The sequence below is a fragment of the Lichenostomus cassidix genome, chromosome 4, assembly GCF_008360975.1.
Source record: "Lichenostomus cassidix isolate B80296 chromosome 4, HeHo_3.0, whole genome shotgun sequence".
Lineage (NCBI taxonomy): Eukaryota > Metazoa > Chordata > Aves > Passeriformes > Meliphagidae > Lichenostomus > Lichenostomus cassidix.
The window spans coordinates 28,779,197-28,798,629 of record NC_139484.1 but is presented as its reverse complement, the minus strand read 5'-3'; the positions used below and the strand labels follow the sequence as shown (position 1 = coordinate 28,798,629).

Below are 19,433 nucleotides of genomic sequence, written 5' to 3'. Positions count from 1 at the left end.
AACAACAAACAAAATTTTGTCACTAAACTTCAAAGCAGTTCTAGCAACACAATAAAAAAAGACCTGAAATCAGACCACAGCCTTTCTACTTACATCCTTATTGTCTCACTGTTTTCCATTAATGGATTATGCCTCTTTTCTCCTTCACTGGTGAGATGAGGGAAATACTCATCCTATTCCATATTGTCCCATTATTCCCACTCCAAAGCCTTCAACAAGTTTAAACATAAATCCCTGGAGCTTCTAGCCCTTGGAACTTAGTACTCCCAGTTAAGCAACAGAAAAGTTAAATCCCATCCCAAGACTCTGTAATAATTATTCCCTATATCCTCTCCCCATTCTAAGTCTGTCTCACAGAAGAAACCAAGAGATTTATTATCTACAGAGTACAAGAAAAAAAAAGCAACAAATATTTTTAGAATTTTATTAACCTTAACAAAACCAGCAAATTAAAGGTGGGTCACCTGTGTGAAGAGGATTCACATTCATATGCCAACTGTGAATATGTAACAAACTATGTACAACTGTGTCAATCATCAACTGAACACTAATCAATGTAATCCAAATCTTCTGGGATTCCAAAACCTTTATCAATTCTACTCTCTTCAAATCCAAATTTACGCTTGGCCCAGGACTTTATTGAAAAGATGTTATCTGTAAATAGAATGAAAAACATTCATCTTGAGTACTTAGGAAAAGCATGGATTACAGTCTTGGCAACAACAAAATCCTTCCATTTGCAGTATCACTTGTGTGAATGAAAAAGGTACATAGTGGGGAACATCATTATTAAGTAGATTTAGAACAGAAAACACAAGGCTTTTGTTAATAACATCCAAAAAGGAGGAAATCATTTACTTAGCACTGCATAAAAATATGTTATCTTTATCTTTTCTTGCTCCTCTTTTACAAGGAGACTGAAAGCTACAATTACCATGTAAGCCTGCTATAGTGATGAGGTAAGTGTGAATATGCATAGTGAGTATTTTATAGGTCCTTCTTCAACTAAACACCTACTACGTGACTGTCTACAGCTACAAAATTAGATTTAAATTAACTGTAAGTTACTTTCTAGTCCTGAGTGTTTGTTCAGACACTGTGTATTTTCTGAAAGTTAATAAAAAAGGCTTTCAAGAAGCCCTTCTCTTTTAGGATTTCAACATTACTATTTAAATTTTTTTATTGTTTTAACATATACATTTTGTTCAATTTAACATAATTTTTCACTGCAGCATTTACTGAAACACATTACATCATTTTTAACACCCATAAATTGCAGCATTCCTTAAGAGAGGAAGTGTTCTCCGTCTCTGCAAGGCTTAGAGATATTTTTCTTTTCTTTAACCATCACACATTTGGTTTTAAAACTGTCTCTTCAAAAGAAAAATATGCTGCAGCATATAACCAAATTGTCTAATTAAATAGCAAAGTACTTTCTACAGGCTGAGGTACAGTTCCTTTACCTCACTTGAAGCCTTGAGAACAGCCTGTCATCAACAGCAGAAAGCCCTGACAACTCCCAGAAGTTATTTTCAAATACATAATTTTATTTCCCCATATGCAGTAAACAACCCAGATATAAAACAATAGTCCAAAGATTAAGACAATGATATCCTGCTGCACCTGGCATAACCAATGATAGCAAGCAGTCCATCACTAGAGCTATTCTAGACAAAAAATGATAAACAATATTCTAAATAATTTTAAAAACCATAACGACATATAAATTGCTTGCTCTGCAAAATGGAAATGACTACAGCAAAGCTAAACAACAGAAAACTGAGTTAAAGTTCCATATGAATGTCATCACAGTAACATTCCTTAAAATTATGCATCATTTTACCTGTCAAAATGGATCAATTATTTTGAGAAATACCTACTTTGTATCAGCATCCATTACATGGTAGCAGCAATACGATTCCACAAAACATTCTACTCTTTAGAAAGAAATGAACATTGAAAATAGAATTGAACTTTCTCAATACCTGGGCATCACCATTTCAAGTCTCTATTGTTTTCCTGATCTTAAGAGATTTTTAACCCAACCAAGAAAACAAGTAGCAGGATTTAACATAGTGTACAAGGAAGCACCAGAAGGACAAATCTGTTAGTACGTTCAGTAACTAAACTGAGAAGATGTATTCTTTTTGTTGAATCATAATGTAAGTTTTATGAGTAAAATAAATTTCTCTATATTTTTATAAGTGAGGACTATCCTACATCAAGTCCTAATCAAATTTAAAATTCTTAACACTGAGTAGGTGTTTTACTGAAACTGCTCTAGTGTGAAGCTGTGTCACTGCAATACACACCAGTCCATCTGTTGGCTGCCTCCTTGGCCACTTGGTTTGTTTGGCCTGAAACAGAGAAAAACACCAACAACAATAAAAACATACATCACAGTAAAATCATCAGATAGTCTCAAGGCACAGAGACTAAATTTTTATTGATGCCATTTTTAGGGAATCACACAATATAAGGAAGTTATTCTACTGCTTCCAAACACTTGTTTTACACTTTTAAGGTTCCAGCAGGCACAAAGCTAGGTTAAAGAAAAACAGGAGCAAAGAGCATAAAAGATACCATATGAACAGCTCTAAGTTTTAAAAGCTTATTTTAAAATAAAATAACCCCACTTTGGCTTGCCTAGGGGCTTAATTGTCTTCACCAAGATTGGAAGTAGATACATGGCCTGAAGATACCACAGGCAACAGAGATGGAAAATATTTCATAATCCTCTCTATACATAAGTAAACCATCACATGGGTGTGCATGACTCTATATAGATAAGGAAAATGACAAAGCAGCAGTCTATAACATCAATCCAAAAGTTTATCATGCAGCTCTGGAAGGTCTCCCACGCTTTCAGAACCCCCTCAATGAAATGAAGACAAAATAATGTTTCTGGCTATTAAACTTGGCTTACCTCCCTTAACATCACTCCAGAACCAAACACAAAATAGCAAATTACCATTACCACAAACAGGTTTTGTATAGTTTCCATGAGGTAAAACAATCAAGAAAAATTCCTCTCAGATCACCTTGTTGCCATTAAAGTAAGTACTGAATCAAATAAAAGCAGGTTAGGTTGCAACATGGGAATTTATCAGAATCCTTATGGTTCTCACGCCTACACATAACTTAGTTATTCCCAGTCAGTCTTGTTAGTACTTGCATGATAATACTCATTTGAATGGTCAGCATAAAACTTGTCTCCAGGGTACTGAGAAGTGAATATATGATAAGGTATCCATTGTTGTACATATTATACTTCAAGCAAAATTAAATTATGTTGAAAACTCATCTGCTGGCACACAAGAGGGTAAGTACTCATTATTCTAACCTTAATACTCCAGTAACTGCTATGACAAATGTTTAAGTTGGAGAAATATGCCATTTCAAAACCAGTATAGTTTCTGGCATAAAATTGGAAAGTTTGGGCACAGCACAAAGAAAAGCATAAAAGATGGGCAATAAAATGAATGGGAGAGAAAATTACATTTTTGCTTGCTTGCATGCATCAGAAATTCAAGGTGTGCTCACCCTGAGAGAGATATTCCTTATTTCCTTTGCTGAGTGTATGCAGCCATCCCCACTTGTTCAGTTCCATGACTAGCAGCACTGACAACATACTTGCAGCTAATGGCATTTGGAAAAGTACCTAACCTAACCATACTTAGAGAAAGTCTGCAGAGTAAGAACTTCCACTGGTCAAGATTATAAATGTGTTAACTACAATACTTCCCTGAGCATTTTCTTGAAATTCTACAGTAAAACTTGACAGCTGTATTTGACTCCAAGTAATGAAGTTTGAAATTAAGTGGGGGAAAATAGGATGGCATTAAACTCCATGGATCCAGAGCTGTGAGGTGACAGCAGCTTGGAGGTGGGTGAGCCAACCTACTCCACAGCACCTGCAAGGTCTCAGCAGAAAGCTCTGCTTTGCTGCAAGCAGCTGACCAGCACAACAGTAGCAGCACGGTGCACTGTCACCCTGCCAACACTGCCCAGGTGAGTTAAAATATACATATGTGATCATGTGTTCATAGCTCTGTCAAAGAGAAGGCTGAGGTGACGACATAGGCTGGGCAACAAGTTAGAATGGCAATCACTACCTCTAACTGAGTTGTGACTAGAAATGAAAACATGGTAGTAAAAGCAGGAAGCTACAATGGGGAAATCTCATTGTAACATATATATATATAAAATCCCCACAATGTGTCATGGCTACAGGTTAACATTTAGCTACCTGAAGGCAAGATTTAATTCCCTTGGGATCAGTGTTAAGCCTTGCCTATGATTCCACTGCACGATCTTGTGTGTCTGCTGTAACCAATACCATGACTGGAAGAGGAACAAGGAACAGGCTTTGGTAGTTATGGAGCTGCATCCCCTGAGGATAACAGCCACATCTGCATCGTTGCCAGCATCTTCCAGAGACCTCCAACTCCATCACAAGAACTGACAGAAATTAAGAAATCTCCACCTTCACTACTTTCTGGAACTCTTATAGTTGCTTGTTGGAATTTCATTGCTTGCATCATCTGTATGTACATATGCATGGAGGATGAGGGAAAGGAGGAGTAGTAAAACAGACACCCCCCTGACACATCTACTTTGTGTATGAGTGTAACTAACTCAAAGTCATGCTACTTCTGATTGCCTGCTCTCTAGCTCCAGAGGATCACACACCCATGTTAGTTTCTAGACTGCACTGAAAACAAAAGCTCAAGATCTAAAGACAGCAATAGCATAGGAACTCAAAAATATACACTCCAAAGCAGAATCAGGACATCAACTGTGCGAACTGTAAAAAGGAGAAACTCAGACACAGCATTAAGGGCAACTGGCTAATTGCCAAAACCACCACAGCCGTTGAGTCCCAAACTTGGCTGGAGTTGGAATCCTTCTGAATCTCCTGCTCACCAGAGCTGCTCTAACTGAACTTGATTTTGGCAGCTACTAAATAGTGCTCCAGTACTGAATCTGCACCAGACAATGAAAGGCCAAATATGTAGTAGTGGTGAGCAATACAAGAAGCAACATTTTCCAGATGCTTCCAGATGTTCTCATATCATTAAGCTCTAGTTACAGTCTATATACATCTGCACATAGGCTGACAATATATGTAATTTCTGCCAGGAACAGCAAAACAATCCATTTGTTCTGGACATTACGTATTTATTTCACCTATTTGTGTGACAATGCATCAATAATCTTTCCCACTCCCATCTCTGCAGGATACAAGTCATTCATTTGGCTGAGGCACATACCTGTATTCTCTGCTGACTAATTTCAGGCACATTTGACATTTTCTAAGAAAGAAAAGGGAAGCTTGCATTTTGTCTCCAAAACTGAACAAAAGCAACCACTGTGTGTACAGCAATGCAAGGCCCAGGAGCAGCAAGACTTGAAGTGCTGGTCTGTCAGCACAACACAACTGGAAATACGCCCTAAACAGTGAAAGGCTACAGGGCAGAGAGTTATTCTGAGCAGTCCTCATGAAAATCTCTTTTTCTCTTAACCCCAGGTATCTCCAGAGAACTGGAGTGAACTCAAAAAGCTCTGGGAGCTGAACAATTATCCCAAGCATCTGTGATTGTCCGTATCACAGGGACAATCCCCTCTATCCCCATAGAGGAAAGCAAAGGTATATAAAGGAAGGTCCAGCAGCAGTAAATGTCTAAAAAGAAAGTGAGGGTGCATTGGAAGCATCTTTTCAATGCAGGTAAGTGACATTCTACCAGCAGTCTGCAAGTATTTTTGAGCAGGACAGGAGACAGAGGTGACAAAGGGGCATGTGGACAGCTATCAGAGGTGCACTAAGAAGCTTTTAAAGCAAATGGGACAGCACCTGGGCAGGAGTCAAGGCCAGCAGCACAGAACATCAGCACAGCAGTGTTTCTAGCAAATCTCAATGGGTATTGTATATTGACTCAAATAATTTTAAGGCCACGACGTTTTGGATCTGACTCAGGAAGTCCTACAATCATTCTCAACATACTGCAGAACTACTGCCTCCTCTTTCCTGTTTCCTCCTTCCCCCACATTCTCTCGCTTTTTTCACTGGAAGGGAGAGATGGTTGTAATTAGAAGTCCTATTTGCATTCCAAAATTGAATGGCCAAAAGCTGTAGAAGTCTCAAATATTTCCACAGGGTAAAAAACAATTCTAATAGCAACAACCACCACCATCTCCTCACATTTTCCAAAGCTACTTTAGGTTCTTCCGAAAAACCTTTTTAAGTCTCATGCATATCACTAAGGGAACACTAAGGATACAGTCATGGAATAGTACTCAAATTCAGACTGTAAAGGCAACATATTATAGTTCTGATAGCTATAGTTCCATGTAAAAGAAACAAAACAACAAACCAGCAGCCAGAACCAGCTCACAACCACCTGAGCTGGTAGAAATTAACAAAGAGCTGTAGCTTTCTTTGATCTCCTACATACTACTCTGGCATTTTCTGGATAACTCTAAGGACTTTCAGGTCCAGGAACCTCTATTTCCATAGAATAACAAAAGCTAATTGTTCTTATGAAGCTAACACACTTTGGTACCAGTTTTGACCTACCACAAGTAATGCCACAAGAAAACTGTATGGATTTCCTCACTTGAAAGGCACATGACTGCAGAGGTAATTAGCACCTTACCAAGGAGACAGTCACCCGTCAGCCAGCTGGGTGTTAGCAGATACCTGCAAAACACAACTGCAGTCTTCAGCATGTGGGCGAGGGAGTAATTTTACTGCGTGAATCGCAATTCTTCTGCATGAAATGCAGGGAACAGCTGCAACTGTTCTCAGGGACCAGGGAGGATTATTAGCCCAAAGACTCCCAATCTCTCTCGTGAAATCGGTCAGGGTAAATTAAGTGCATTAGGTGGATTTGAATTCCTGTAATAATTCTGTATTTGCTTAGACTGAATTCAAAGACGAAAAATGGCAACTACCATAGGAACTGTATGTGAACTTGACTCTCCCATGACTCTGATTATCCACTGCCTTCTGCAGAGAGTTATCCATTCTCCTGTACATAGGTTGCCATTACTGTCCAGAAACATTACCTTGCCATTATCACACTGTGACAGATTTGTCATCCTGGGGCAGCATCATTATAATATTTTGTGATGCAGTTTCCAAAATTTTTCCCACTAATGAAAACATCTCATGCAAATACGAGCCACTCTCTAAAGGCCAGGGTAGAAGGTGAACATAGAAATTATACACCTGTCATCCACAGGAAGTACAAAAGGTTATTGCCTAGTAACTCCTACCCACAAGTCCATTCACAAACTGACAACATGGACTCTAACCAAGAGGCTGTGGCTTGCCATTGGAGACTATTTATGACAATGATGTGACGAAGTGGCTTCTGAAAGTCCGTATTTGAGTACCCTTGAGAATCTACAACACTGTCAACAGGGTGAATTGCACTGTGGCAAGAAGAGCTTCACAAGAATGTTTTGTAACCCTGTATTAGGCAGATACCTCCACACTATTGGGTGTCTTTATCCTCCCCCATGCTTCCCAAAGAGGTGCTTCCTCTTAGAATAAAGAGCTGCCTTGTAGAAAAGTGATAGCACATCAGAATTCTGTCAACTCCTTTGAATCCAAAATAACACATCACTCTTCCCCCATACTCCAGTATCCCACACAACACTTAACCTCATGATGTTAATCAACAGGTCACAATGCTTCAGGATTTATTACTAAACTCAAGTCAATGTGTAAATAAGATTTCACATTTAAATGGCATCACAAACTCAACAGAACTTTTTATGCTGACTTATTTTAGACTCTGAATAAAGTTTCAGCACTACAAGAAAAAACACTGACAATTATGAATGCTATCTACTGATCTGCAACTATTTTGAAAAGCATAGAATACAGTATAAGCTATTTGTGATAGAAAAATACTCAAGAATGCTAATATGTGAATTAATTAAATCAGCATTTCTGCTGGAACACCTTGATATAGATGCCTGATATAAACCTGAGCAAATACATACCACAGTGCCACTCTTGTCTATCTGGTGAGACATAGCAGGGTACAGTAAAGCTACTAAGAAGCTGATCCACATTGCTGAGAATATGCTTTTAAAGGGTCTGTGATCTTTGTCAGTGTGTTTGAAAAAAGTGTCAAGTCTCATCAGCAAAAACTCCCTCTGACCCATATGAAAAGGTCACACTGTCAAAATTCATCAGTACGTACACAGGGTCTCCTTGAAAAACGTCCAACGGAATTTGTCAGAAATGCTACCAAAAATTCCTTTATACAAGACATGTTCTTGCACTTAAGTTTACTACAGTCATGTACCTACAGAAAAAGACCATTTACTTTTTAAGTGTTGTACCTGAAAACCCATCCTGCAATCTTAGTTGCGTAACTAAAATACATAAATTTTTATCCAAAGAGCAGAGAGAAGCAAAGTGCTTGCAAAAGACAAACAAGCACATCAACTTGATTCAGGGCTTCCTGACATCACTGTGTTTTTCTGTCAGTGGACAACTCCTCCTTCCCTATTTCATTCACTAATAAACTTCATACCTTCAGCACAGCTAAAGGAACTTGCACACGTCTGAGCTGCTGAACTGCATTTCACAAGGAGGCCCATCCCAGGGCACCATGGTTTTTGGCCAGTTGCGGATTGCAATCTGCTGTCACTCCATGTGACATTGCAGAGAAGAGTCTGGAAGGCATCGCAAGAGGCTCTCTTGTCTCTGTAACCACAATTCAAGGCTTGTTCAACTTTACCTATGCCATTTCTGAGGTATTTGTTCCCTGTTTTTAAGGTTTCCAGTATTAAGCTTTTACAACCTTCCCAGACAGTCTAATTCTATGTTTGATTATTGCTACCATTAGTTTTTCACTGAACTTTTCCTGCCCCTGCAATTCAAGGTTACTACTTTTTGCCACCTTCTCCATGAACCTGAGTAACAGGCTATTCCTTTCCTTTTCTGAAGGAGATACAGACATGCAAAACCCACCAGGAACAATCTTCTTTTGCGCCCTATTTTTGTAAAGTGTTTTTGTCTCTTTGAATGTGACTGCTCAATGTCCTTTTGCTCTACTCTGAACATTTAGTCATGAATATACGAATGCTCTGAAATAAATTAGGTATATCCAGGTAGAATATGCAACACTGGCACAGTGTTACAGCTGAAGCCATGATGAAGCCTTTAGTGCCACACTTTCTGCCTTGAGCAGAAAGATTATTTCATATACCTCATTGCTGGTTATACTTCTGGTTTTGTATCTCAGTATGGGGATTTTTCTTGGCACAACCAAAATTCTCATATTCAATCTGTGAACTACTGTAACTCTGACATGTTTTTTCAAATCCTCCCCACTTAACCAACTGCCTCACATCACTTGTGTTGCACAATATCCTTGAATACATGTAACATCCTTGCACTTGCCACTACTGAATGTTACCCAGTGTTTTTTAGACTATCTTTGCAATTCGTCATGCTCATTTTGAAATCCCACCTTGTCCTTTGCCTGTGCAGTCTCTCCTAGTTTCATCGTCTGCAAATGTAACAAAAGAACATCTCCTACTGTATTATCCAGCTCATTAATATAAACACTGAGCAGATGCATATATGTGACAAACCATACTACAGAGCTTCATCAATTCCACCTCCCTTTTTGATACTGAATTGCTAACAAATTATGAACCAGTTTGAGATTCACACTGCTGCTGTTTAATCAGGATTCTATTTCCCTACTTTCCTTAAGATAGTACATGTAAAACTGACTCAAAACACCAAAGACAAACTTCCCCCAATCCACAAAGGTCTCTTACAGTGGCAGAGAGAAAACCTCTGTGTTGTTCTAGGTATTTCCAAATTGGTTTTCTGTTCTGCATTTTTCTCTGATGTCCTGCTCTTTTCAGTGAAACTAGCTCATAAGAGGTTAAAGTGAGAAGAAAAACCATTGGAAATACTGTCAAATACAGCACGAGTGCCAAGATGAGTCTTGCACTCATACAACCTGCCTTGCAAAAACTGCAGTTAAATAACACAGAGAAAGGTATCTATATTAGGAATATACAGTCATAATCTAGATAAACCCATTATGAAAACATAAAATCCCATTCCATAAAATATGGGAGATATCTTAACATATGAGATTGGCAATACATTTTTTTAAACAAGGCCAGGGAAGACCTCAATTGACAGTCCAGCATGTTGGCACTTAAGACAATGAACTAAAATCCACAGTACCTCTCCTGACCTGATTTTGCACATGAAAGTCATGAAAAGATACAGACCAGTACATTCCTTCAAATATCACCATAACTTTATCAAAATGGTCTGAATGAGCACTACCATACACAACTAATCTAGCAGGTCTAACACTGGGACACAGAAGCAAAATACTCACTCCACAAAAGTCTTTTTATTTCCTATATAAATGGATCTATAGATTAGTTCCATCTGATGCTTTAATCACGGCTTTAAAACATGGTCAAATGGATTGCTATGAATCCATTCCTAAATCAAGTAGTATCATAAAGGTAGCCATAAACAGCCATTTTCCACATCACAAATTTTATCAATTGTCTACCATTCCCAAAGCAGTTCAACAGCTTTTGCCATAAGGATTTACTGGCTCAGACAATAAAGCTTTTCCCACATACTTCACCCATGAGCCTCTCACACTACATTTTTCTTTCATTCCAATACAAACAAATAAGAAACAAAATAAAGAACAAAAACATGTCTTGTGAGTGTTTTCATTTGATTTTGAGAAAAGGTAGCTTGCCAGACAGCAAATTTATTTAAGCTGGGTGTTTGTTACACATGTTATCTAAAGATTTGGTCCTCCAACTGCCTCCTTTCTGAGTGTCCAAGAAAAGCCCCACTGACAAAACACAGTTTTTGCTTAACTAGCTAAAATGCAGCTTCATTTTAAAGCAAGTTGGCTTAAGTTGACATACTCTAAGAGGAATAGCTTTGCTAGAATGTGTTTGAGGTATAAAAACAGAAGTATGCATGTGTCTAAATACTTAGGACAGTTTTCCATTGCAGAGTAACCTCTTATCGGGAGACCAAACACAGAGACAGAGAAATTCTCTGAAATGCCTAGGATAAGAGCCTTTTGTTGAATGCCAAATGACACTTCTGGACTTAAGCTTTCCAGCTTCAGCCAAAAGCCCCACACTTCACTTAAAGCTTTGTGCCTTAGGTATACATGTACAGATACTTCTAAAGCTGCCCAGTTGTCCTGGTGGCCCTTCATTCATTACTCCTCATGGCTATGATATTCTCCCTTCTTTCCAAGTGCCAGAAGTTGCTCACCCATTTACTTACTCCTATTCCTCCCTCATTCAGTGTTTTTCAAATCCATTTCTAACAGTTCAACTCATTGCAGAGTTCATGAAAATGCCCTTACGAAAACTTGTCACCTGCTCCTAGTTGGTCAGAAGATCCCTGGTTGTTTTTCAGGGCAGCTATCACAAGACAGACATTTCTGTGAGGTACATGACAAATGACCACATGTACAAAAGCCTTGTGAAGAAGGCAGTGACAGTCTTCATCAGATGCATTGGCTGGGTGGAAAGAGAGATGTCAAAGACCTCAGGAGAGTCCACCACAAGACACGGACGGTTGGCTTGAGCTGACAACTTGCTTTTATCACTGGTGAACTTCAGCACTGGAATGAAGGGCCAAGGTGAGAACTCTTTAACTTGCTTTTCTCAGAGAAGGTCCTTAAACCACCACATAACAGCCCCTGGTAATCACAGCCAGATTCTGTTTAGCAAGTGTTTCCTCAGTCAAAGGACCAGCCTTTTCAATAACTGAAAGGCAAACAAGCCTCCCTTGATTTTCATTATAAAAAGACAAAATGGAAGGGCTGAAGATAAAGGAGTAGATACACTGCTTAAACTTGCAATTCCATCTCACTACCTATGATTACCAAAGGAGTTTGGATCAGTGATCCAAGCATACAGTTGTAACTCACCTCATTAAGCTCCTTTTCTCAACTTCACTTAACAGCTAAAATTTTACCCATACTATATGTAACTATGTTTACATACAAGTACATTTATCATTCCTCATTCTTCCTAGAAATTAAGTTATGTTTAGTTTGATAGGTTTGCTTTATCTTATAATGTAGCTTTTGAACAGGTAATTTAATTTGTCAACCTTCCAAATGAATGACAAGCCATTCCAAGAACAGTATATAGAGCAGGGGAAACAAAACAAAATTCTTAGTTTAATGCAATTAGTTGAGAATTAGCAGAGTAAATGTGTTCTTCCATTACTGGTACACACACACATATACATATACACACACATATATATACAAATACATATAGATAGATAGATATATATATATATTCTGGTGCTCAGTGGCTAGCAGAGGCTTTTCCCATGAGAATTTTCTTGTGTTTTATAAATAAAGATAAGGTTTGGATGTTGTTGGAACAGTGTCCCAGAACTTGGACGGTGCAGGCCTGGCCAATCAGGCCTGGGGGAAGGCTTCTGACCGACCAGTCTGGGTGACTTTTGAAAACTCTATATATATGATGAAATCAAAACAATAAGGGTCATTCCTTCTTGCCACTGAGAACTGGTGCCTTCATTACTCTGCTAGCTGCTCAACAGCGACAGTGCTCCATGATGAAGGAGGAAAGAAGGGGTGGGTCTGTGAGCTGTGTAGTTCTGTTCTGATTAGTAGCAGATAGCTTGCAAGTTACATACATGAACATGCATTGTGTATTTCCTATTGTATCTTCATGCAGATCCTCAGGAGATTAATATATTAAATATACAATACTCTGTAAGATGAGACTAAGCAAGAAAAGGATTGCTCACTTTTAAAACTATTATTTTTCTATGTACTTCTAAGCAAGTGTCTGGTTTACTCCAAAGAAATCTTAGTTTAACCCACTAACATACATGTGAGTGAAGACACAAGTCTAACATCAGCAGAATGACTAATTTCTATCTACAGATCTTGGTTAATGGCATTGCTGCATAAAGCATAAAAAGCACAGCTTGTCTCTCAGATGCCAGGTGCATATTTCATGGTCAGTAGCTAGGAAACATTCTCTTAATTACAAACTGAACATACTGCATCTAGAGGTGATTAAAAAAACATTTTCTCCATAGGCTTCATCTGTACACTATTGATCTTGGTGGCACCTAGACCAGGCTTCAAATTATTTGTAGACATTCACTTTTCCAAGTGAAACATTACATTTTTAAAAACAGATACTTAATAGTCCATTAACTGATATTGCTGACAAGGCTTTTTAATTTAAACCACCTTTCTGATACAATTTCTGAACAACAATCTTTGCCACAAAATATAAGACAATACATTAAACCCTTCTGTAAATTATTGACATTCTGATGCATTTTGAGTAAAACTGATGCAACCCACTTTAAAGTCTCTCCATGAGCCAGGATAGTCTAATCCTCATTTCATGACTACTGTTTCCCTTCTGAGAACAGGGACTATTCCCAGCATTAGTAAGAATCCCCCAAAAGAATCTAGCACTTGGCACTAAAGTTTTTGTAACATGAAATACATCTGCATATGTAACATATTTTCAAACTGATTTGAAAATAAGAAAATAGCTGTGTGTATCAACAAAGAAAACACCCCCAAAACACCAGCCCCCAAACTATGCACCCCACAAAATCCAGATGCCCAATCAACATTAACTTTTCAGCATTCACCCTTCAGATATTAAGATGAATGAAAAAACTGAACAATCCAGAACTATTCTTTCATACTGTCTGCATACCCTGACAATTCCTCACAACAGTTCGTCAAGCCAAAATTTTCAGTGTTTAGAAGCATGAGAATTAGAAATTTTTGAAGCACCTACAATGAAGAAAAGACATTTTCAAGTACTTACTACATATAGCATGACATTTTCATGGTATTCAGCAAACTCTGGATGTTTTCCCAAAATTTATTCTCACAGAATCATGTAATAGTTTTAGAAAAGAAAAAATTTTCTAAATTTCAACCCTGAACTGGACTGGCAGTGATGCCTCTGAGCTCACACTTGCAGAGAGTCAAAATGATAACTATGTGGATACTTGGGGTTTGAAATCATGTCCATTTGAACCACTTGCCTCTCTTGTTACAGGATAAAATAAAGAGCTAAAGTAAAAAGGTTGATGCCAAAATTGCTACGCATGTTCTATATGGGAGTTTGCTAATTTTTGAGGAAACAGTTTGTTAGACATGTCCAGATCACTGTTTTAAAGGCAAAAGCCTAAAAGTTATCAGTAACTGGACATTCTAAAAACATGCTAAGTAAAAAAGGAATGCTGACAGACAAGATCCCAGACCCCACAAATATTAGCAACAATACCACACAGAAGTCTCTTCAGTCAGTATGTAACTATTGCTGAGAGAGCTGCCCTATGCAAAGGCACACAGTAATGAAAGCAGCGCTACTGTGAGAAAAAAGAAAGCAAAGGCCTGACAACGTTTTAATAATGCATAAACCAACATTTCTCTTATTGCAGTGAAAGAACAAGAAGTTTGAAATTCTAGAAATGTTTCTTTTACAGTGTGCACTGAAAATGTTTAGCTGTTTCCAATTACAAGCTGACCAGCAACTCAGAGTGAAGTCCCTATCGTTTATACAGTTACGTTGCCAGACAAACTTTTCTATAAAATTAATCATGAGAAAACTTTATTAGCTCCCTAACATGTCTCTCTGGTGGGCAGAAAGAATGAAACTTATGCAGCAGGCTAATCTTAACGTTACGCGGAGCTTTTTCTGTTGACTTTATGAAAACTCTGGATAAATTATGAACTATAAGCTTGCATTCTCCATAGCTTTGTGCTCTACCACAATCTATAGAGAATCTAGCAGCATCACATGTACCAACTTTGCATACATGCATGTTATATCACATAAGAGACAAATCTCTCTACAATGGCTGCTCTCCCATGAGAATATACTGCAGCCTACATAGACATGCCTCAACACTGAGAAGCAATGATTCTGTCCTGCACCATCTGAAGCAGGATCACAAGTTTAACAGAAAAGTATAATATCCCACTATTTGTTTGGGGTTCTTTTACTTCAAATTACTGTTATCAGTTTTACTGCCTTTGAGAAATCATTTATTACTCAATCCTAACTCACAGAAGGTGTCTTAAACAACATTACCAAGTGGCAAAGAAAAATAAGAAAAAAATCCACATATTTTGCTGTTCTAGATGTATTTTTACAATACCATACCTGTAAAATGGAATTATCTGAATACATGCACAAGACCAGACTATTATGTGGCTTCCTCTAGTGGTCAGTCCTTAAATCTTGTTGCTTCTGCCATTTACTCTAGTTACTTGTTACACACAAATTCTGTGATCAAATGCTGTAAATTCGGGAAGGCATTAAAATTTATATTGCAATGTACTTCTAATACAAAAGCCAAGGAAACTAAGCCAAAACATAGAGCAAAACATTTTTTAGTGACACTAAAAGGAAAAGCAGTGAAGTCAGCAAAAACCAGAGTTGTTATTTTAGTTTTCCCATTTGCCCCCTTGTGAATATGCATTATAATATATTTAGTTACATGGTCAAGGCTGACTTTCCCACCACAAGATTCAGGAAGCAAAGACAGATGTTCAGTTTTTAGCTGAGTCTTCAGATATTTGCTATGAATCATTCAAACTTTGTTTTGACCCTGAAAATAATACGTGTGTGTGTGTGCGTGTGCACATTTTAATGAGGCTTACTGCTGTGCAATTGGTTTGTTTCTGCAAAACTCTACTGAGGGAGAGGGCAACCAAAAAGACACAGAAAAGCATTCACCAGATTTGAAGGCCACTGAAAACAGATGACAATTTGATACAGCCCTAAAACACTGCAAGAACCACCAAGGCAGCTCTCTGTCATATGAGATGAGAAATTAATAGGGTGGAATTTTATACTGAGCATCAGAAAGATTTCCTTACAGGTTGAAGTCATTAAGGAAGAAGAGGGAAAACCCAAAGGTAGAAAGTGACAACTGCCCATTACAAAATATATTTAACTGAATAACTCAACTCTTAAAAAGAGTGCGATAACATAATAGCCATCTCCGTTTTCTGACTCTAAGGTAATTTACTTAGAAATCTGCTCAGGTGATTTAAATGAAAATGATCACAAGGGTTATGTTACCTAAATTGTACAGAAGTAGAAAATTGTATCACCCACATGCTGTTTGAAAATCCTTTCAAGTCTTGAATGAGTAACTTTTATTATAAGGTTTTTTTTTATGAAACAGCAGCAGTAACTTTTAAGCCTTCCTGAATACATTCCATTGCCTGAGATTCTTTATTGCCTCCTTACACTAAACCCCATAACTTCCTGCATCTTTTTTCGCCTTTGCACTTTTCCGCACTCTGGAACAAGAAAAATGCCCCCCAACCTTTTTTTTTTAGTCATTCCCTCTTTTCCTTAAAGCCTATCAACTTCCATTCAGCTTTGACGAAAGCATTAACTCCCCAAAACTGACACTGCCACTTATTCACTCATACATTGCCAGCAACAATGCACACTGCCAGTGCAACAACGAAAAAACATATAATGAAGCAGAAACTTTTAAAATTAAGTTCAAAGATAGATTAATTTTGAAATACTACTGCATATTCTCCTGTGAATCTTACAGGTAGCTCAGCAGTGCTAACCTCACCAAGTCCCTTAAATGCTCATCTCTCCATCACAGAGATTCAAAGGAGCTTCCACACACTTGGACAAAAAAACCCAAACCCACAACATACAGACAAAAGACAAGGGCATGACTGAAGTAACTAAGTATTACATTTCCTTGTTGTTCTCTCTGTGCAGGATGCTAGTCTCCATGTTGCCAGCTAATGCAGCTTGCCCTAGCATTCCAGCTGTGATTTGCTCCCTCGTGCTGTATTTAGGAACATGCTCACTGTGACTGTTTCAAAAGAGAGGCTCTCAAACCATTCAGTGGTATGCTTACTATAAGGGTACCTCAGCAGTTAAAATACCTGACACTACACATCCCTCTGCTGCTGGTATCTGCCTAACCTCATTCATTTTTACAGCTGGAATCAGCTGGAATGTGTCTTCTCCTCAGGAGAGCACGCAGCAAGGGATTTACAGCTCAGTAACTAACCTCAGGTCTCGAGTTTGCTTATTCCCTGGCATACCATTACATCCTTGGGGAAAGATAACACAGCTGACAAAAAATGTCACAGCCCCTCAGAATAAATATCTGTCCAAATTTGGTGAGTGCTGCCAACTCTGTTTATGTTCCTGGCTTTCTCGCAGCACAGTTCGAAAGCTGTGGACTTTGTTAGTAAAATAAGGAAAGAGAAAGATTTAGCCACATCTCTCTTCAGAAAAAGTTCTGTGCCTGTTTCTCATCACTCTGTAACAGCATTTTGGCATTACAGCAAGCTGAATATGCAGTGGTGCTTGGGTAGCAATGTAAGAGCCTAATAAATAAAACATGAAAGCTGCAGTAGAGAAAATTCAATAAAATTTCATGCATGCTTTTCATTTTTCATGCTAAGGATCAGAATATTAAGTACATTTCAGTGCCAAATTTTGTATTAAAGTCACTCATCATTCCTTGTATTCTATTAGAATTAAAAATTCCAACCAAAACCCTGCATGTCAGAGACAGTACAGTCAATCAAGATTGTGATAACATACTTTGCTGTAAGTGACAATTAAGTGTTTCTATCAAAATGCTTATGTTTTAAATAGGCAAGACAAAGTAAGCAGAAAGATACCTGTCTTAACAGCATGGAATGGAAGGTAAACGGGAGCCAGAGACTCCTCTTCCTACACATATTCTAGGGTTTAGCACAAGTTATAGAATTATTAAAGTTCTGGAAAGAAAGATCCTGATTGTTAATTCCAAAGCATCAGAGTATTTTAATTATAGGATTGTTTGTTACTGCTCACGTGCTGACAGAGTAAGTATCAACAAACCTCTTAATATATATTAGCACAGAACATGAAAAAAAGTGGTCAGTGTACCTGTCTTGTATTGCTCAGCTTTGAAACTTTGACTAACCCCTGAATACCAGATTTTAAGCTAAAGAAGTGCAGACCTTTTCAGGCAAAAGATGACTTCAAACAATACAGAACTTACGCATCTCTTCAACCACGTCTGGATCACATTCCCTGTACTTGTCTATTTCTGCCTTTAGCTGCTCTTTTTTCTGCCGAAGGGCAGCAAGTTCCTCTAGTAGAGCTGCACGTTCTGTCTGAGGATTCAAAGGATGTTGGCAGATACAAAAAAACACAAACATTAAAAAAAATAGTAATTATGATACAAAGTTGCTCAAAAAATAAAAACATACCAATTTAAAAGCTGTTTTCACTACTGCTTTCTGTCTATGAACCACTTGAGCATTTTATTTTATCACACAGAATTCTCAGTGACACTAAATGATACTGAGTACAAACTAGAAGGAAAAAAAATTAGGGCCAAAATGTATAAACAAAAGAACAATTTTCTACAATCTTTGAACTCAACATGGTTTGACAAACTCTGAAGAAATCTCTTCATTATTGGGCTTAAAAGTTTAGGCAGAATTTAGGAGTGCTACTTTTGTAATTAAAGATGGCATTACAGAAAAACCCGTGATCCACCCTTCCACAAACTAAGATTCTGTGTATGAACACCTTCTGAATTTATTTTTCTTCTTTCATTTTCCACACCTTTTAAGAGCAATGGTCTCAAAAATAAAATCAGGTATTTATGACATGGTTGTCTTTGCTGGGATTGTACACAATATTGACCTCAAAGATTCCACTGATCAATAAGAATCTGTAGACACTGACTCAACATGAGCTCTCTCACAGCCAACTCAGCACATATTTTTAATTCAGTCTACAGTTACAGACAAATACTGGAACTGGCTGATATTCAAATAACTCAAGCTAGGGTAGTGTAGAAGAGCCACATAGCACAAGTTTGTAAACCATCCGTTTTTTTACCAATGGCAATCTCCATGGTAGCCAGCAGTCCGAGGTGTTTGTGGGTTTGGGGTTTTGTTTAAGGCTGTTTCCCTCCCTACAGGTTTGGGGGTTTGTTTAAGGTTGTTTCCCTTCCCCTCCCCCAAACTTCCATATTCCCAGTGCTTTTGCCAACAGTCTTGATTCAGCATGTTCTGAAAATGCAGAATGGAAATCAAAAGTTTCCAGATGCTGAGGCATGGAGGTGAGATGCTTGGAGATCTATGTTGCAATCTAGATTTTTCAGGACCTCTTCCTGATGTACAGTCAGGAACCAAAATGTCGGAAACATCAGCCAGAACAGGATTTCCAGACCAATAGCTTTTTGTAGGGCAGCCCACAGGCTGGAGTAGCCCAAGACTGAAACATTTTATTTGGAAACATGACAAGCACAACTCCATGAGAAACCTGCCTGGGATTCTTGATTACATTCTGTTGCAAATGAATGAATAAAGAAT

The 19,433-nt window shown here is 38.1% G+C and overlaps 1 protein-coding gene across 1 annotated transcript in view; it reads right to left on the bottom strand.

Annotated features, from left to right (window-relative positions):
- Nucleotides 1–410: 410 nt before the first annotated feature.
- Nucleotides 411–19,433, bottom strand: part of MND1 (meiotic nuclear divisions 1) — a 39,355-nt gene continuing 20,332 nt past the window's right edge. Inside the window, exons 8-10 of the mRNA XM_085059866.1 lie at nt 18,107–18,221; nt 2,313–2,357; nt 411–654 (exon numbers count right to left, since the gene is read on the bottom strand). Of these exons, the coding sequence (XP_084915992.1) occupies nt 548–654; nt 2,313–2,357; nt 18,107–18,221 (267 nt within the window). The 3' untranslated portion in view covers nt 411–547. The remainder of the gene's footprint in view (nt 655–2,312; nt 2,358–18,106; nt 18,222–19,433) is intronic.